A 17,805-nucleotide genomic window follows, 5' to 3' on the forward strand; every position below is an offset into this window, starting at 1 on the left:
CCAGGAGTTCCCTAGCGATGTTGGAAGTCTCGAAGATAATTCGCTGGGCAGAGTCTCACTCTTGCCACCTGTCAGCGATCTACATCCCAGGCGTGGAGAACTGGGAGGCGGATTTTCTAAGTCGCCAGACTTTTCATCCGGGGGAGTGGGAACTTCACCCGGAGGTATTTGCTCAACTGATTCTTCGTTGGGGCAAACCGGATCTGGATCTCATGGCATCTCGCCAGAACGCCAAGCTTCCTTGTTACGGATCCAGGTCCAGGGACCCGGGAGCGGTGCTGGTAGATGCGCTAGCAGCCCCTTGGGTTTTCAACATAGCTTATGTGTTTCCACCTTTTCCGTTGCTACCTCGACTGATTGCCAGGATCAAAGAGGAGAGAGCATCGGTGATTCTGATAGCGCCTGCGTGGCCACGCAGGACCTGGTATGCAGACCTAGTGGACATGTCGTCCTGTCCACCATGGTCTCTACCCCTGAGGCAGGACCTTCTAATTCAGGGTCCTTTCAACCATCCAAACCTAATTTCTCTGAGGCTGACTGCTTGGAAATTGAACGCTTGATTCTATCAAAGCGTGGGTTTTCGGATTCGGTTATTGATACATTAATACAGGCTCGGAAACCTGTTACCAGAAAAATTTACCACAAGATATGGCGTAAATATTTATATTGGTGTGAATCCAAGAGTTACTCATGGAGTAAGGTTAGGATTCCTAGGATATTGTCTTTTTCTACAAGAGGGTTTAGAAAAGGGCTTATCCGCTAGTTCACTAAAGGGACAGATTTCTGCTCTGTCTATTCTTTTACACAAGCGTCTGGCAGAGAATCCAGACGTCCAGGCTTTTTGTCAGGCTTTGGCTAGGATTAAGCCTGTGTTTAAAGCTGTTGCTCCTCCGTGGAGCTTAAACTTGGTTCTTAAAGTTCTTCAGGGTGTTCCGTTTGAACCCCTTCATTCCATTGATATTAAGCTTTTATCTTGGAAAGTTCTGTTTTTGATGGCTATTTCCTCGGCTCGAAGAGTCTGAGTTATCTGCCTTACATTGTGATTCTCCTTATCTGATCTTTCATTCAGACAAGGTAGTCCTGCGTACTAAACCTGGGTTTTTACCTAAGGTTGTTTCTAACAAGAATATCAATCAAGAGATTGTTGTTCCATCCTTATGTCCTAATCCTTCTTCAAAGAAGGAACGTCTTTTGCATAATCTAGACGTGGTCCGTGCCCTGAAGTTCTACTTACAGGCAACTAAAGATTTTCGACAAACTTCTTCTCTGTTTGTCGTTTACTCTGGACAGAGGAGAGGTCAAAAGGCTTCGGCTACCTCTCTCTCTTTTTGGCTTCGTAGCATAATACGCTTAGCCTATGAGACTGCTGGACAGCAGCCTCCTGAAAGAATTACAGCTCATTCCACTAGAGCTGTGGCTTCCACCTAGGCCTTTAAGAATGAGGCCTCTGTTGAACAGATTTGCAAAGCTGCAACTTGGTCTTCACTTCATACTTTTTCCAAATTTTACAAATTTGACACTTTTGCTTCTTCGGAGGCTGTTTTTGGGAGAAAGGTTCTACAGGCAGTGGTTCCTTCTGTTTAATGTTCCTGCCTTGTCCCTCCCATCACCCGTGTACTTTAGCTTTGGTATTGGTATCCCATAAGTAATGGATGACCCGTGGACTGAACACACTTAACAAGAGAAAACATAATTTATGCTTACCTGATAAATTTATTTCTCTTGTAGTGTGTTCAGTCCACGGCCCGCCCTGTCTATTTGAGGCAGGTTCTAAATTTTAAATTATAACTCCAGTCACCACTGCACCCCCTATAGTTTCTCCTTTCTCGTCTTGTTTCGGTCGAATGACTGGATATGACATGTGATGGGAGGAGCTATATAGCAGCTCTGCTTGGGTGATCCTCTTGCAACTTCCTGTTGGGAAGGAGAATATATCCCATAAGTAATGGATGACCCGTGGACTGAACACACTACAAGAGAAATACATTTATCAGGTAAGCATAAATTATGTTTTTTTTAAAAATTAAAAGGGTATATTATGTTTTACACTATGTGCAGAATTATATAACATTATTTTTGAGGTTTACTGTCCCTTTAAGGGAAGAGATAAGGACAGGCTTCCCCAGTCTTTCTCAACTGTATGTGCTGTATCTGAATATTAATTTGTGATTGGTTAGCAAGGGTTATTTTGTTCTGGGGGACAGGGAAATCAGTGAAATGTACGAACATACAACAATATACTCATTTAACAAAATAAAGCTGCAGTTTTCATTGCAACGTTATTCTCAGATGTAAACTACATAATTTTGAACCTTTATAATTTGTATTAAGTGTTCCTTTAATTTTATTTCTTTGCAAGAAATTAGGTTTATTGGCAGCTGATATTGAGTGTGCTACTGTTTATGTACAGGGTCATATTTTGTGTTATTACTTTGCATTATATATTGTCTAGTGATTAACTGTAGCGCTTGTGAAACTGCTATGATCTAGGTATTTGAAACCTTAATAAATATTAGTCTTCAAATTGGATTTTGTTTTGTATAGCGTGATTTCTGACTGCATTGAAAAACATTATTCAGGGAATAAGGAATATCCTTGTTAATTTTTTTAGGATCTTATTTCATAATATAAAATATGTAGCAAACTGCAGTAAATCATTGATTTGTAATATGAATCCACATTGTTAGATTATCGCTATTATTTTATAATATCACTATTATAAAATGAATATTAGGCATGTGTATTCAGCTCTTTTCAGAAACCGGCTTCTTGTGAAAGTGCAACACACTAGGATTTGCACAGATATTAGTGTGTTGCACTTTCAGAAGAAGGAATCCACCTCCAAAAATTGCCTAATGCTGCGAGTGGCTGCCTTCTTCCACATTCGGATCATAATGAATGCCCATGCTTCATTAATATTTCCTTGCTTCTTTCACAGAGTGTCACAGGTTTTGGGAGACAGATGATAGAGAAAACTAAGCAGCTTGTGGAGTCCAGATACACCCTCTCAAATGGATATAAGGCAGATGCCAAGGTAATAGGCACGGGGGTAATTTACTTGTATAATATATTCCCACAGAGTACTGTAAAAACATTAATGTGTTCCCATTTGACTTGCTGAAGTATATTAAATTATTTTAAAATAGATCATTTACCTTTATTTTGTCATTTGAAATAGCTGCTTTTCCTGTTGAAACCACAATCTATACTAAAAAGTTCAGTTTTTTTAGCTTCAGAAAAGATATGCAAACAATCATCAGAAAAAATACCTACACCATATAGTTTGGAGCTAATAACGATGGCACATCCACAGCTCATCAGAGGTTGCCTGCAGCTTCCTGATTTACGATGCTGGTTTGAATTCATGCTCTCATGGGACTGTGTTAATATACAACAACATTCATCAGCTTTATTAACTAGAACACTACCTTTAATATGTGTATAATGTAAATTGTGATACTTATGGAAGGGTTCTACTGTAGTTATTGGTTGAGAAGATGAATTCTACATTTGTAGAATAATTACTTGAATATCTTGGTTATGTTTTGGTATTTTATTTTTAGGTTATTTATGGTGATACTGACTCTGTAATGTGCAAACTAGGAGTGCAAACGGTGTCAGAAGCAATGGAAATGGGTAGAGAGGCTGCTGAATGGGTATCGAGTCACTTCACTCCTCCCATAAAGCTTGAGTTTGAAAAGGTCTGTATCTACATACATAAACCGTTACGTTCAATTTAAAGTTGTGTTAAATTCTATGTTCAAAAACTGGTCAGAGGAGAGAAGATAACTGCAACATAGATCTATTCCCTTCATTTCCACTCCCTTCCTAGTTGAGTTCACAGAACTAACTTATTTACAAACCAGTCCTCTGAGCTTAAATATTGCACAGGCATATGTGCGTATGCTCAAGTAAAAAAAAAAAAAAAGCAGTAACAACTTCTACTAGAAACATTTTTGCTAATGGAAGTATATTGCAAAAATGTCCCTTTATTTCATGAGGGTGAGAGTCCAGGAGCTATCACATGAAGAAAGAGGCAAAACACCCCACACAATAGAGCTTTAATCCCTCACACTTTCCCATTATTCCTTAGTCATATATATGGCAGAGAAAAAGGAGAAAATAAGAAAGTAGGAAAGGAAAAGCAGGGTAAAAGAAGTGCAAACTGGTACGGCTGCCAACTGTTATAGAAAAACAAGAAGGGTGGACTCTCACCACCGTGAAAGAAATTAATTCATTAGGTAAGCATAAATTTTGTGGGTTTTTTCATAAGTTGGTGAGAGTCCACAAGCCATCACATGTGAGTTCCTATACCCAAACTGAAGTCCACAAGACTACCATGAAACAGGGTCAAAAAAGCAGTTAAGGCAGGAAAAGGTATTAAACAGGCACCCTGGCCCTTTAGAACTTTACTACCCATTCAGCGTTGGGCAAAAATATCAAGCTGGTAGAATTTGCTAAAGACATGTAAAGATAACTTGCAAATATGTTCAGTGGAAGCTTAATTTCTAAAAGCCCAAGAGGTGGCAACTCCTCTGATAGAATGAGCTATAATTAGTTCATAAGGGAATTCCCTGCTACTAGGTATGCTATGCTTTAAGCCAAGCTGCCAAGGTGATTGCAGTAGTTTTCTGTCTCTTGCGGGGTCCCGAGAAATGGATAAAAAAGGAAGAATTATTTCTAAAGTGAATTTTTTAGTGGCTTGAAGATCATATTTCAGGGCCCATTCTTACATCCAAGTTATGAAGTAATCTCTCTCTAGCCTTTTTTTGGAGCTGGACTGAGAGATGGGACTGCAATTTCCTTATTGAATTCCACTTGCCTAATAGTTGCCCTCTTTTCGAACTCCACATTAACATCATTATCACCCCACAGTCCCCAACTCCTGTTTCTCACCCTCCTACCCATCTAGATTGTAAGTTCCCACGGTAACAGGGCCCTCAATTCCCACCTGTATTTGTATGTTTAATTTTGTCCGGTGTCTTATATTGTATTGTACTTTTTATCTTTGTACCCATGGACAGCGCTGCGGAATCTGTTGGCGCTTTATAAATAAATAATAATATTGATTTTTCAGAAGAAACAACCTTTGGAAGGAAAGGTTGTAGTTTGCTGTCAAATTACGAGATTTGACATTTTGATGGAACAAGGGACTTTGAGAGAGAAGTTCATTTCTGAGATAAAGAAACCAAGGCTGGCTGGAGTACAACTGTACCAAATCTGTGTATCAAGTACTGCAAGGCTATGTGAGAGCAATTAGAATCACTGAGGCCCTTTCCTGGTTTATCCTGGCTATTATTTTGAATTGTATTACAAAAGGAGGAAAGTCGGAAATCAGTTTGAATGACCAGGGAACCACAAGTGAATCTATTAGTCTCTTGTGGATCTCAAGATCTTGCACAATATTGGGGTAGCTTGTAATTCAAGCAAGAGACCATGAGGACCATGACTGGCCTTCCCCAAAGATTCACGATCTGGTATAATACCGCCTGATATAAGGACCATTCACTGGGATGAAGATGCTGTCGACTGAGGAAGTCTACTTTCCAATTATCCACACCTGTAATGTGAATTGCTGAAATCATGCAATGATAGTGTTCTGCCCAAGTCAGAATGCAGGCTGCCTCTTTCATTGCTAAGGCTTCAAGTACCGACTTGGTGACTGATGTAAACCACTCTGTGATATTGTCTGACTAAAAGCTCAGGAAAGTCTCCAGTCTAAACAGGGGCCAACTTTGAAGAGTCCTGAAGATTGTGTGGAGTTCTAAGATGTTCATCGGTAACTTTTCCTCCTGAGGGGTCCAGACTCCCCGCACTTCTTGGGGACTCCAGACTGCTTCCCAACCCAGCAGGTTGGTGTCCTTGATAATTGCTGCATTCGAACAGAGAAAAGAGGTTCCCTGAATCAATGACTGGTAAGTCTGCCACCATGTTAGAGAATGTCTTGTCTTGAAGTATTAAGAGTTAGTCAAACTCCATTCCACTGTTATGTTTGCAGCTTCAAATGTTGCAAGTGAAATCTGCAAAAGGTGGGATCTCTGTGAGGTAGAGTCTCATTGTTAAAGAGTGTATGGTGAAGCTCAGAAGGAAAAATATGATTTGTTGTTGTAGGGAGCTTTTTGGGAGGTTGCTTTTCCAACCATGGGAACAAAGGAACTGAAGAACTGTGTTTGTATGTTCCTGCAATATAATATATGCAAAGCCATAGGACAGTTTATAAACTTAGTACCTTAACCCAGAGAAACAATGCCGGCGTTAAACACGATACCCTATCAAAGCACCGGACTCTGGAATCACCTACAAAAGTAAATGCAAATTATGTTCCTCTGTTGCAAGATACCATCACGCATGAATGAAATATTCCCAGGCACAATAAATAAAGTAAATAAATGTACTTTATTCGGATAATGTTAAAACCAAACTCAATTAGAGCGTAGGAGCGGCAGAGACGTGATGTTATCTGACGCATTTCGCATAATAGGAACATCATTTCAATTTACTTTTCTTCTATAAGATACGACGAATCCATGGAATCATCCTTTACTTGTGGGATATTATCCTCCTGCTAACAGGAAGTGGCAAAGAGCACCACAGCAAAGCTGTCTATATAGCTCCTCCCTTGACTCCACCCCCCAGTGATTCTCTTTTCCTACTCTAAGTACTAGGAAGGGTAAAGTGAAAGAGGTGATAAAATGTTAGTTTTTATTTTCTTCAAGCAAGAGTTTTTTTATTTTAAATGGTACCGGTGTGTACTATTTCTTTCATGAAATTAGCAAGAGTCCATGAGCTAGTGACGTATGGGATATACATTCCTACCAGGAGGGGCAAAGTTTCCCAAACCTCAAATGCCTATAAATACACCCCTCACCACACCCACAATTCAGTTTTACAAACTTTGCCTCCTATGGAGGTGGTGAAGTAAGTTTATGCTAGATTCTACGTTGATATGCGCTCCGCAGGTTGGAGCCCGGTTTTCCTCTCAGCGTGCAGTGAATGTCAGAGGGATGTGAGGAGAGTATTGCCTATTTGAATTCAATGATCTCCTTCTACGGGGTCTATTTCATAGGTTCTCTGTTATCGGTCGTAGAGATTCATCTCTTACCTCCCTTTTCAGATCGACGATATACTCTTATTTATATACCATTACCTCTGCTGATTTTCGTTTCAGTACTGGTTTGGCTTTCTACAACATGTAGATGAGTGTCCTGGGGTAAGCAAGTCTTATTTTCTGTGACACTCTAAGCTATGGTTGGGCACTTTTTTATAAAGTTCTAAATATATGTATTCAAACATTTATTTGCCTTGACTCAGGATGTTCAACATTCCTTATTTCAGACAGTCAGTTTCATATTTGGGATAATGCATGTGAATAAATCAATTTTTCTCTTACCTTAAAATTTGACTTTTTCCCTGTGGGCTGTTAGGCTCGCGGGGGCTGAAAATGCTTCATTTTATTGCGTCATTCTTGGCGCAGACTTTTTTGTCGCAATTTTTTTTTTCTGTTTCCGGTGTCATACGTGTCGCCGGAAGTTGCGTCACTTTTTACGTTCTTTTGCGCCAAAAGTGTCGGCGTTCCGGATGTGGCGTCATTTTTGGCGCCAAATAATGTGGGCGTCATTTTTGGCGCTAAAAAAATATGGGCGTCACTATTGTCTCCACATTATTTAAGTCTCATTATTTATTGCTTCTGGTTGCTAGAAGCTTGTTCACTGGCATATTTTCCCTTTCCTGAAACTGTCATTTAAGGAATTTGATCAATTTTGCTTTATATGTTGTTTTTTTCTATTACATATTGCAAGATGTCCCACGTTGAAACTGAGTCAGAAGATACTTCTGGAAAATCGCTTCCTGGTGCTGGAGCTACCAAAGCTAAGTGTATCTGCTGTAAACTTATGGTATCTGTTCCTCCAGCTGTTGTTTGTACTGTTTGTCATGACAAACTTGTTAATGCAGATAATATTTCCTTTAGTACTGTTACATTACCTGTTGCTGTTCCGTCAACATCTAATACTCAGAGTGTTCCTGATAACATAAGAGATTTTGTTTCTAAATCCATTAAGAAGGCTATGTCTGTTATTCCTCCTTCTAGTAAACGTAAAAAGTCTTTTAAAACTTCTAATTTTTCAGATGAATTTTTAAATGAACATCATCATTCTGATAATGGTTCTTCTGGTTCAGAGGATTCTGTCTCAGAGGTTGATGCTGATAAATCTTCATATTTATTTAAAATGGAATTTATTTGTTCTTTACTTAAAGAAGTCCTAATTGCATTAGAAATTGAGGATTCTGGTCCTCTTGATACTAAATCTAAACGTTTAGATAAGGTTTTTAAATCTCCTGCAGTTATTCCAGATGTTTTTCCTGTCCCTGGTGCTATTTCTGAAGTAATTTCCAGGGAATGGAATAATTTGGGTAATTCATTTACTCCTTATAAACGTTTTAAGCAATTATATCCTGTGCCATCTGACAGTTTTGGGGCAAAATCCCTAAGGTTGATGGGGCTGTCTCTACTCTTGCTAAAGCTTACTTGTGTTCAGGTAATCTTCTTAGACCTGCTATATCTTTAGCGGATGTTGCTCCAGCCTCAACTTTTTGGTTAGAAGCTTTAGCGCAACAAGTAACAGATCATAATTCTCATAGCATTATTATTCTTCTTCAACATGCTAATAATTTTATTTGTGATGCCATCTTTGATATCATTAGAGTTGATGTCAGGTATATGTCTCTAGCTATTTTAGCTAGAAGAGCTTTATGGCTTAAAACTTGGAATGCTGATATGTCTTCTAAGTCTACTCTGCTTTCCCTTTCTTTCCAGGGTAATAAATTGTTTGGTTCTCAGTTGGATTCTATTATCTCAACTGTTACTGGAGGGAAAGGAACTTTTTTACCACAGGATAAAAAAATCTAAAGGTAAATTTAGGTCAAATAATCGTTTTTGTTCCTTTCGTCACAACAAGGAACAAAAACCTTATCCTTCATCCTCAGGAGCGGTATCAGTTTGGAAACCATCTCCAGTCTGGAATAAATCCAAGCCTTTTAGAAAATCAAAGCCAGCTCCTAAATCCACATGAAGGTGCGGCCCTCATTCCAGCTCAGCTGGTAGGGGGCAGATTACGTTTTTTCAAAGAAATTTGGATCAATTCCGTTCACAATCTTTGGATTCAGAACATTGTTTCAGAAGGGTACAGAATTGGCTTCAAGATAAGGCCTCCTGCAAAGAGATTTTTTGTTTCCCGTGTCCCAGTAAACCCAGCGAAGGCTCAAGCATTTCTGAAATGTGTTTCAGATCTAGAGTTGGCTGGAGTAATTATGCCAGTTCCAGTTCTGGAACAGGGACTGGGGTTTTACTCAAATCTCTTCATTGTACCAAAGAAGGAGAATTCCTTCAGACCAGTTCTGGATCTAAAAATATTGAATCGTTATGTAAGGATACCAACATTCAAAATGGTAACTGTAAGGACTATCCTGCCTTTTGTTCAGCAAGGGCATTATATGTCTACAATGGATTTACAGAATGCATATCTGCATATTCCGATTCATCCAGATCACTATCAGTTTCTGAGATTCTCTTTCCTAGACAAGCATTACCAGTTTGTGGCTCTGCCGTTTGGCCTAGCAACAGCTCCAAGAATTTTTACAAAGGTTCTCGGTGCCCTTCTGTCTGTAATCAGAGAACAGGGTATTGTGGTATTTCCTTATTTGGACGATATCTTGGTACTTGCTCAGTCTTCACATTTAGCAGAATCTCATACGAATCGACTTGTGTTGTTTCTTCAGCATCATGGTTGGAGGATCAATTTACCAAAAAGTTCATTGATTCCTCAGACACAGGTAACCTTTTTAGGTTTCCAGATAGATTCAGTGTCCATGACTCTATCTTTGACAGACAAGAGACGTCTAAAATTGATATCAGCTTGTCGAAACCTTCAGTCACAATCATTCCCTTCGGTAGCCTTATGCATGGAAATTCTAGGTCTTATGACTGCTGCATCGGACGCGATCCCCTTTGCTCGTTTTCACATGCGGCCTCTTCAGCTCTTTATGCTGAACCAGTGGTGCAGGGATTACACAAAGATATCTCAATTAATATTTTTAAAACCGATTGTACGACACTCTCTGACGTGGTGGACAGATCACCATCGTTTAGTTCAGGGGGCTTCTTTTGTTCTTCCGACCTGGACTGTAATTTCAACAGATGCAAGTCTTACAGGTTGGGGAGCTGTGTGGGGGTCTCTGACAGCACAAGGGGTTTGGGAATCTCAGGAGGTGAGATTACCGATCAATATTTTGGAACTCCGTGCAATTTTCAGAGCTCTTCAGTCTTGGCCTCTTCTAAAGAGAGAATCGTTCAGACAGACAATGTCACAACTGTGGCATACATCAATCATCAAGGAGGGACTCACAGTCCTCTGGCTATGAAAGAAGTATCTCGAATTCTGGTATGGGCGGAATCCAGCTCCTGTCTAGTTTCTGCGGTTCATATCCCAGGTATAGACAATTGGGAAGCGGATTATCTCAGTCGCCAAACGTTACATCCGGGCGAATGGTCTCTTCACCCAGAGGTATTTCTTCAGATTGTTCAAATGTGGGGACTTCCAGAAATAGATTTGATGGCCTCTCATCTAAACAAGAATCTTCCCAGGTATCTGTCTAGATCCAGGGATCCTCAAGCGGTAGCAGTGGATGCATTGTCACTTCCTTGGAAGTATCATCCTGCCTATATCTTTCCGCCTCTAGTTCTTCTTCCAAGAGTAATCTCCAAGATTCTGAAGGAATGCTCGTTTTTTCTGCTGGTAGCTCCAGCATGGCCTCACAGGTTTTGGTATGCGGATCTTGTCCGGATGGCCTCTTGCCAACCGTGGACTCTTCCGTTAAGACCAGACCTTCTGTCGCAAGGTCCTTTTTTCCATCAGGATCTCAAATCCTTAAATTTAAAGGTATGGAGATTGAACGCTTGATTCTTAGTCAAAGAGGTTTCTCTGACTCTGTGATTAATACTATGTTACAGGCTCGTAAAACTGTATCTAGGGAGATATATTATAGAGTCTGGAAGACTTATATTTCTTGGTGTCTTTCTCATCATTTTTCCTGGCATTCTTTTAGAATTCCGAGAATTTTACAGTTTCTTCAGGATGGTTTGGATAAAGGTTTGTCTGCAAGTTCCTTGAATGGACAAATCTCTGCTCTTTCTGTTCTTTTTCACAGAAAGATTGCTAATCTTCCTGATATTCATTGTTTTGTACAAGCTTTGGTTCGTATAAAACCTGTCATTAAGTCAATTTCTCCTCCTTGGAGTTTGAATTTGGTTCTGAGGGCTCTTCAAGCTCCTCCGTTTGAACCTATGCATTCATTGGACATTAAATTACTTTCTTGGAAAGTTTTGTTCCTTTTGGCTATCTCTTCTGCCAGAAGAGTTTCTGAATTATCTGCTCTTTCTTGTGAGTCTCCTTTTCTGATTTTTCACCAGGATAAGGCAGTGTTGCAAACTTCTTCTTTTAAATTTTTTACCTAAGGTTGTGAATTCCAACAACATTAGTAGAGAAATTGTGGTTCCTTCATTATGTCCTAATCCTAAGAATTCTAAGGAGAAATCATTGCATTTTTTGGATGTAGTTAGAGCTTTGAAATATTATGTTGAAGCTACTAAGAATTTCCGAAAAACTTCTAGTCTATTTGTTATCTTTTCCGGTTCTAGGAAAGGTCAGAAGGCCTCTGCCATTTCTTTGGCATCTTGGTTGAAATCTTTAATTCATCATGCTTATGTCGAGTCGGGTAAAACTCTGCCTCAAAGGATTACAGCTCATTCTACTAGGTCAGTTTCTACTTCCTGGGCGTTTAGGAATGAAGCTTCGGTTGATCAGATTTGCAAAGCAGCAACTTGGTCTTCTTTGCATACTTTTACTAAATTCTACCATTTTGATGTGTTTTCTTCTTCTGAAGCTGTCTTTGGTAGAAAAGTACTTCAGGCAGCTGTTTCAGTTTGAATCTTCTGCTTATATTTTCAGTTTTTTTTCTTTATAAGATTTAAACTTTATTTTTGGGTGTGGATTTTTTTCAGCGGAATTGGCTGTCTTTATTTTATCCCTCCCTCTCTAGTGACTCTTGCGTGGAAGATCCACATCTTGGGTAGACATTATCCCATACGTCACTAGCTCATGGACTCTTGCTAATTACATGAAAGAAAACATAATTTATGTAAGAACTTACCTGATAAATTCATTTCTTTCATATTAGCAAGAGTCCATGAGGCCCACCCTTTTTTTTGTGGTGGTTATGATTTTTTTGTATAAAGCACAATTATTCCAATTCCTTATATTTATGCTTCACACTTTTTTCTTATCACCCCACTTCTTGGCTATTCGTTAAACTGATTTGTGGGTGTGGTGAGGGGTGTATTTATAGGCATTTGAGGTTTGGGAAACTTTGCCCCTCCTGGTAGGAATGTATATCCCATACGTCACTAGCTCATGGACTCTTGCTAATATGAAAGAAATGAATTTATCAGGTAAGTTCTTACATAAATTATGTTTTTCCCTCAGGCAGCAGATGGATGAAGACTTCTGCCTGGAGGCTGATGATCTTAGCAAATGTTACTAAGATCCAGTGCTGTTCCCACAGAATGGCTGAGGAGTACTTAAAGGGCCATAATACCCAAATGTTTAAACACTTGAAAGTGATGCAGCATATCTGTAAAAAGCTGACTAGAAAATATCTCCTGAACATCTCTATGTAAAAAAGAAAGATATTTTATCTCAAAAGTTCCTCAGTAGCCACCTCCCATTGTAAAGGATTTCTAAGCAGCATTTTAGTGTGTCTGTCCTGGGACAGCTGAAAGGATGAGCCTCCTGAACTCTCATATTTCACCAATCAGGTATAGGAAGCTTACTATGAAATCTCATGAGAGTTAAGTCAAATCTCATGAGATCACAGTAAGAGTTCATGACCTCAGCACTGCTGATGCTGATTGGCTGCTGTTCATTTCTTCATTTTTTTTTTTTTTTTACCTGCAGCTGGGAGCAGGTGAAGTATAACTTTTTACACAGAACTTACTTTGCTGAGCTGAGGAGATTGTGAGGTAAAATATCTTCATTTTTTACATAGAGATGCTCAGGTGATATTTTCCTGTCAGCTTTTTACAGTTATACTGCATCAGTTTCAAGTGATTTAGCATATGAGTATTATGTCCCTTTAAGAAACTTCAGTGTGAGGAACGTTTTTCATGCTATAAGCAGTGAGGTATGTTCAGTCATTTTTTTCTGGAGAGACTGTGTTATTTCAGAATTGGCTGACAGTATCCCCATGAGGGAGAGGGTAAGCAGTAATCCTAAGTATAAAGAGGGGTATTACTGAGCTTGCATATATGGGCTATATAAAAATGGTTGACACTGATGTTTGAATATTTGTAGGCAAACGTTTACATGTTTGGGAGTACAGTTAACGTTTTTAAAGGATAGACTTTTTTATGCTTTATTTAAGAAGGGTACACATGGCTTCATTTCTGGGTTTATGAACCCACATGGCTAGGTTTTTGGACCGCTCTGGTGCGGTTAAGTTTGGCTGTGAAGCATCGAGTGAGATGGGCAGGGCCTATTTTCGCACCTCATTTGCGCAGTTGTTTTTCTCAAGCAATCAGCAAGCTCCAGATCCGGTGGGCCTTTGTGAGCTGTATTGGGCCAAAACTAAGGTTTAACCCGGTTTTACAGACCCCTGAGGGCAGGTAGGCGCCACAGCAGAGCTGTGGCGTGGTGCAGGGGGTGCTTTTTATTGAAATAAACGTTTTGCATTTTTCCGTTTTTTTCTGTAAGGGTTAAGTATTCCTTTCCTTGTGGGGCAAACTTTGCTGCAGCTTTGGGATGCTTCTACCATAAAATTGGGACAATTTGATTGTTTTTAAGCAGTTTTGGAAAAATTGTATGCTTTTTTTCTCTTAAAGGTGCAGTACCGTTTTTTAAGATTGTTATTTTTTTTCACTAAATAAAGTGTTTTCAAGCCTGTTTGTGGTCATTACTAGCTTGTTTAACATGTCTGACATTGAGGAAAGCCAATGTTCCATGTGTTTAGAAGCCATTGTGGAACCCCCACTTAAAATGTGTCCATGTACTGAAAGGGCCTTACATTGCAAAGAACATATTTTAGCTGATAAAAGTATGTCGCAGGATGATTCTCAGTCAGAAGAGAATCAGGTTTTGCCATCTACTTCTCCCCAAGTGTCACAACCTTTAACGCCCGCACAAGCGACGCCAAGTACTTCTAGTGCGTCTAATTCTTTCACCCTGCAGGATATGACCGCAGTTATGTCTACTACTCTCACAGAGGTATTATCTAAACTGCCTGGTTTGCAGGGGAAGCGCAGTAGGTCCGGTATGAGAGTAAATGCTGAGCCCTCTGACGCTTTATTAGCCATCTCCGATGTACCCTCACAATGCTCTGAATTGGGGGTAGGGGAATTGCTGTCTGAGGGAGAGCTTTCTGATTCAGGAAAGATGTTCCCTCAAACAGACTCAGATTTGAAGGCTTTTAAGTTTAAGCTTGAACACCTCCGCTTCTTACTCAGGGAGGTTTTAGCGACTCTGGATGACTGTGACCCTATTGTAATTCCTCCAGAGAAATTGTGTAAAATGGATATATATCTAGAGGTTCCTTCTTACACTAATGTTTTTCTGGTCCCTAAGAGGATTTTGGACATTGTTACTAAGGAATGGGATAGACCAGGCATTCCGTTCTCTCCCCCTCCTACTTTTAAGAAAATGTTTCCCATATCTGACACCATTCGGGATTCGTGGCAGACGGTCCCTAAGGTGGAGGGAGCTGTTTCTACCCTAGCTAAGCGTACAACTATACCTATTGAGGACAGTTGTGCTTTCAAAGATCCTATGGATAAAAAATTAGAGAGTCTTCTAAAGAAAATATTTATTCATCAGGGTTTTCTTCTGCAACCTATAGCGTGCATTGTTCCTGTAACTACTGCAGCTGCTTTTTGGTTCGAGGCTCTTGAGGAGGCTCTTCAGGTTGAGATCCCATTGGATGAGATTTTAGATAGAATTAAGGCTCTCAAGCTAGCTTATTCTTTTATTACAGATGCCGCTTTTCAACTAGCTAAATTAGCGGCAAAGAATTCAGGTTTTGCCATTTTGGCGCGTAGAGCCTTATGGCTTAAGTCCTGGTCTGCTTATGTGTCATCAAAATCTAAGCTATTAGCTATTCCTTTCAAGGGTAAGACCCTATTCGGGCCTGAACTGAAGGAAATCATTTCCGACATCACTGGAGGAAAAGGCCATGTCCTTCCTCAGGATAAGACAAATAGAATGAGGGCCAAACTGAATAATTTTCATTCCTTTCGAAACTTCAAAGGTGGTCCCGCTACCTCCTCCCCTGCCACAAAGCAGGAGGGGAATTTTGCTCAATCCAAGTCTGTCTGGAGACCTAACCAGACCTGTAATAAAGGTAAACAGGCCAAGAAACCCGCTGCTGCTACCAAGACAGCATGAAGGGGCAGCCCCCGATCCGGGACCGGCTCTAGTGGGGGGAAGACTTTTTCTCTCTTCGCTCAGGCTTAGGCAAAAGATGTTCAGGATTCCTGGGCATTAGAAATTGTGGCCCAGGGGTATCTTCTAGAATTCAAAGATTCTCCTCCAAAGGGGAGATTTCATCTTTCACGGTTGTCTGTAAACCAGACAAAAAAGAGAGGCGTTCTTACGCTGTGTAGAAGACCTATATACTATGGGGGTAATCTGCCCAGTTCCAAAAGTAGAACAGGGGCAGGGGTTTTACTCCAATCTGTTTGTGGTTCCCAAAAAAGAGGGAACCTTCAGACCGATTTTAGATCTCAAGATCCTAAACAAATCCTTCAAGATGGAGACCTTTCAGACTATTTTACCAATGATCCAGGAGGGTCAATATATGACCACTGTGAATTTGAAGGATGCGTATCTTCACATTCCTATCCACAAAGATCATCACCAGTTCCTCAGGTTCGCCTTCCTGGACAAGCATTACCAGTTTGTGGCTCTTCCCTTCGGGTTGGCCACAGCTCCCAGAATTTTCACAAAAGTGCTAGGGTCCCTTTTGGCGGTTCTAAGGCCGCGGGGCATAGCAGTCGCGCCTTATCTAGACGATATCTTAATTCAGGCGTCAACTTGCCAACTAGCCAAATCTCACACGGACATCGTGTTGCCTTTTCTAAGATCTCACGGGTGGAAGGTGAACGTACAGAAGAGTTCACTTATCCCTCTCACAAGAGTTCCATTCCTGGGAACTCTGATAGATTTGGTAAACATGAAAATTTTTCAGAAAATCAAAGATCTTAACCACCTGCCGAGCTCTTCATTGCATTCCTCGGCCGTCAGTGGCTCAGTGTATGGAGGTGATTGGACTAATGGTAGCGGCAATGGACATAGTTCCGTTTGCTCGCTTGCATCTCAGACCACTGCAACTATGCATGCTCAGACAGTGGAATGGGGATTATGCAAATTTATCTCCTCAGATAAATCTGAATCAAGAGACCAGAGACTCTCTTCTTTGGTGTTTTCGCAGACCAGCATGGGTCATAGTGATGACGGACGCCAGCCTATTGGGCTGGGGTGCAGTCTGGAATTCCCTGAAAGCACAGGGTGTGTGGACTCAGGAGGAGGCTCTCCTTCCAATAAATATTCTAGAACTGAGAGCGTTATTCATCGCGCTTCAGGCATGGCCTCAGCTGGCTTTGGCCAGATTCATAAGATTCCAGTCGGACAATATCACGACTGTAGCATATATCAATCATCAAGGGGGAACAAAGAGTTCTCTAGCGATGATAGAGGTTTCCAAAATAATTTGATGGGCAGAGACTCAATCTTGCAATCTATCAGCAATCTATATCCCAGGAGTGGAGAACTGGGAAGCGGATTTTCTAAGTCATCAGACTTTTCATCCGGGGGAGTGGGAGCTCCATCCGAAGGTGTTTGCACAATTGATTCATCAATGGGGCACACCAGAATTGGATCTGATGGCATCTCGTCAGAATGCCAAACTTCCTTGTTACGGGTCCAGATCAAGGGATCCCCAAGCAGTACTGATAGATGCTCTAGCAGTACCTTGGTCGTTCAACCTGGCTTATGTGTTTCCACCATTTCCTCTCCTTCCTCGTCTGATTGCCAGAATCAAACAGGAGAGGTGATTTTGATAGCACCTGCGTGGCCACGCAGGACTTGGTATGCAGACCTGGTGGAAATGTCATCTCTACCACCGTGGACACTGCCACTGAGACAGGACCTTCTCAAGGTCCATTCCAGCATCCAAATCTAGTTCCTCTGCAGCTGACTGCTTGGAGATTGAACGCTTGATTTTATCTAAGTGGGGATTCTCTGAGTTGGTCATAGATACCTTGATTCAGGCTCGAAAGCCTGTCACTAGGAAAATTTACCATAAGATATGGCGTAAATATCTTTATTGGTGTGAATCCAAAGGCTACTCATGGAGTAAGATCAGGATTCCTAGGATTTTGTCCTTTCTCCAAGAAGGATTGGAGAAGTCGTTATCAGCTAGTTCCCTAAAGGGACAGATATCTGCTTTATCAATTTTACTGCACAAGCGTCTGGCAGATGTTCCAGACGTTCAGTCGTTTTGTCAGGCTTTAGTTAGAATCAAGCCTGTATTTAAACCTGTTGCTCCGCCATGGAGTTTGAATTTAGTTCTTAAAGTTCTTCAAGGGGTTCCGTTTGAACCTATGCATTCCATAGATATTAAGCTTCTGTCTTGGAAAGTTCTGTTTTTAGTTGCTATCTCTTTGGCTCGAAGAGTTTCTGAACTACCTGCATTGCAATGCGA

At 40.6% G+C, this 17,805-nt stretch overlaps 1 protein-coding gene across 1 annotated transcript in view; it reads left to right on the forward strand.

Moving 5' to 3' along the window:
- POLD1 (DNA polymerase delta 1, catalytic subunit) overlaps positions 1–17,805 on the forward strand; it is a 384,813-nt gene that overhangs the window by 283,707 nt on the left and 83,301 nt on the right. Inside the window, exons 18-19 of the mRNA XM_053690816.1 lie at positions 2,939–3,034; positions 3,564–3,701. Coding sequence (XP_053546791.1) covers positions 2,939–3,034; positions 3,564–3,701 — 234 coding nt within the window. The remainder of the gene's footprint in view (positions 1–2,938; positions 3,035–3,563; positions 3,702–17,805) is intronic.

Source organism: Bombina bombina, chromosome 8, assembly GCF_027579735.1.
Source record: "Bombina bombina isolate aBomBom1 chromosome 8, aBomBom1.pri, whole genome shotgun sequence".
Taxonomy (NCBI): domain Eukaryota; kingdom Metazoa; phylum Chordata; class Amphibia; order Anura; family Bombinatoridae; genus Bombina; species Bombina bombina.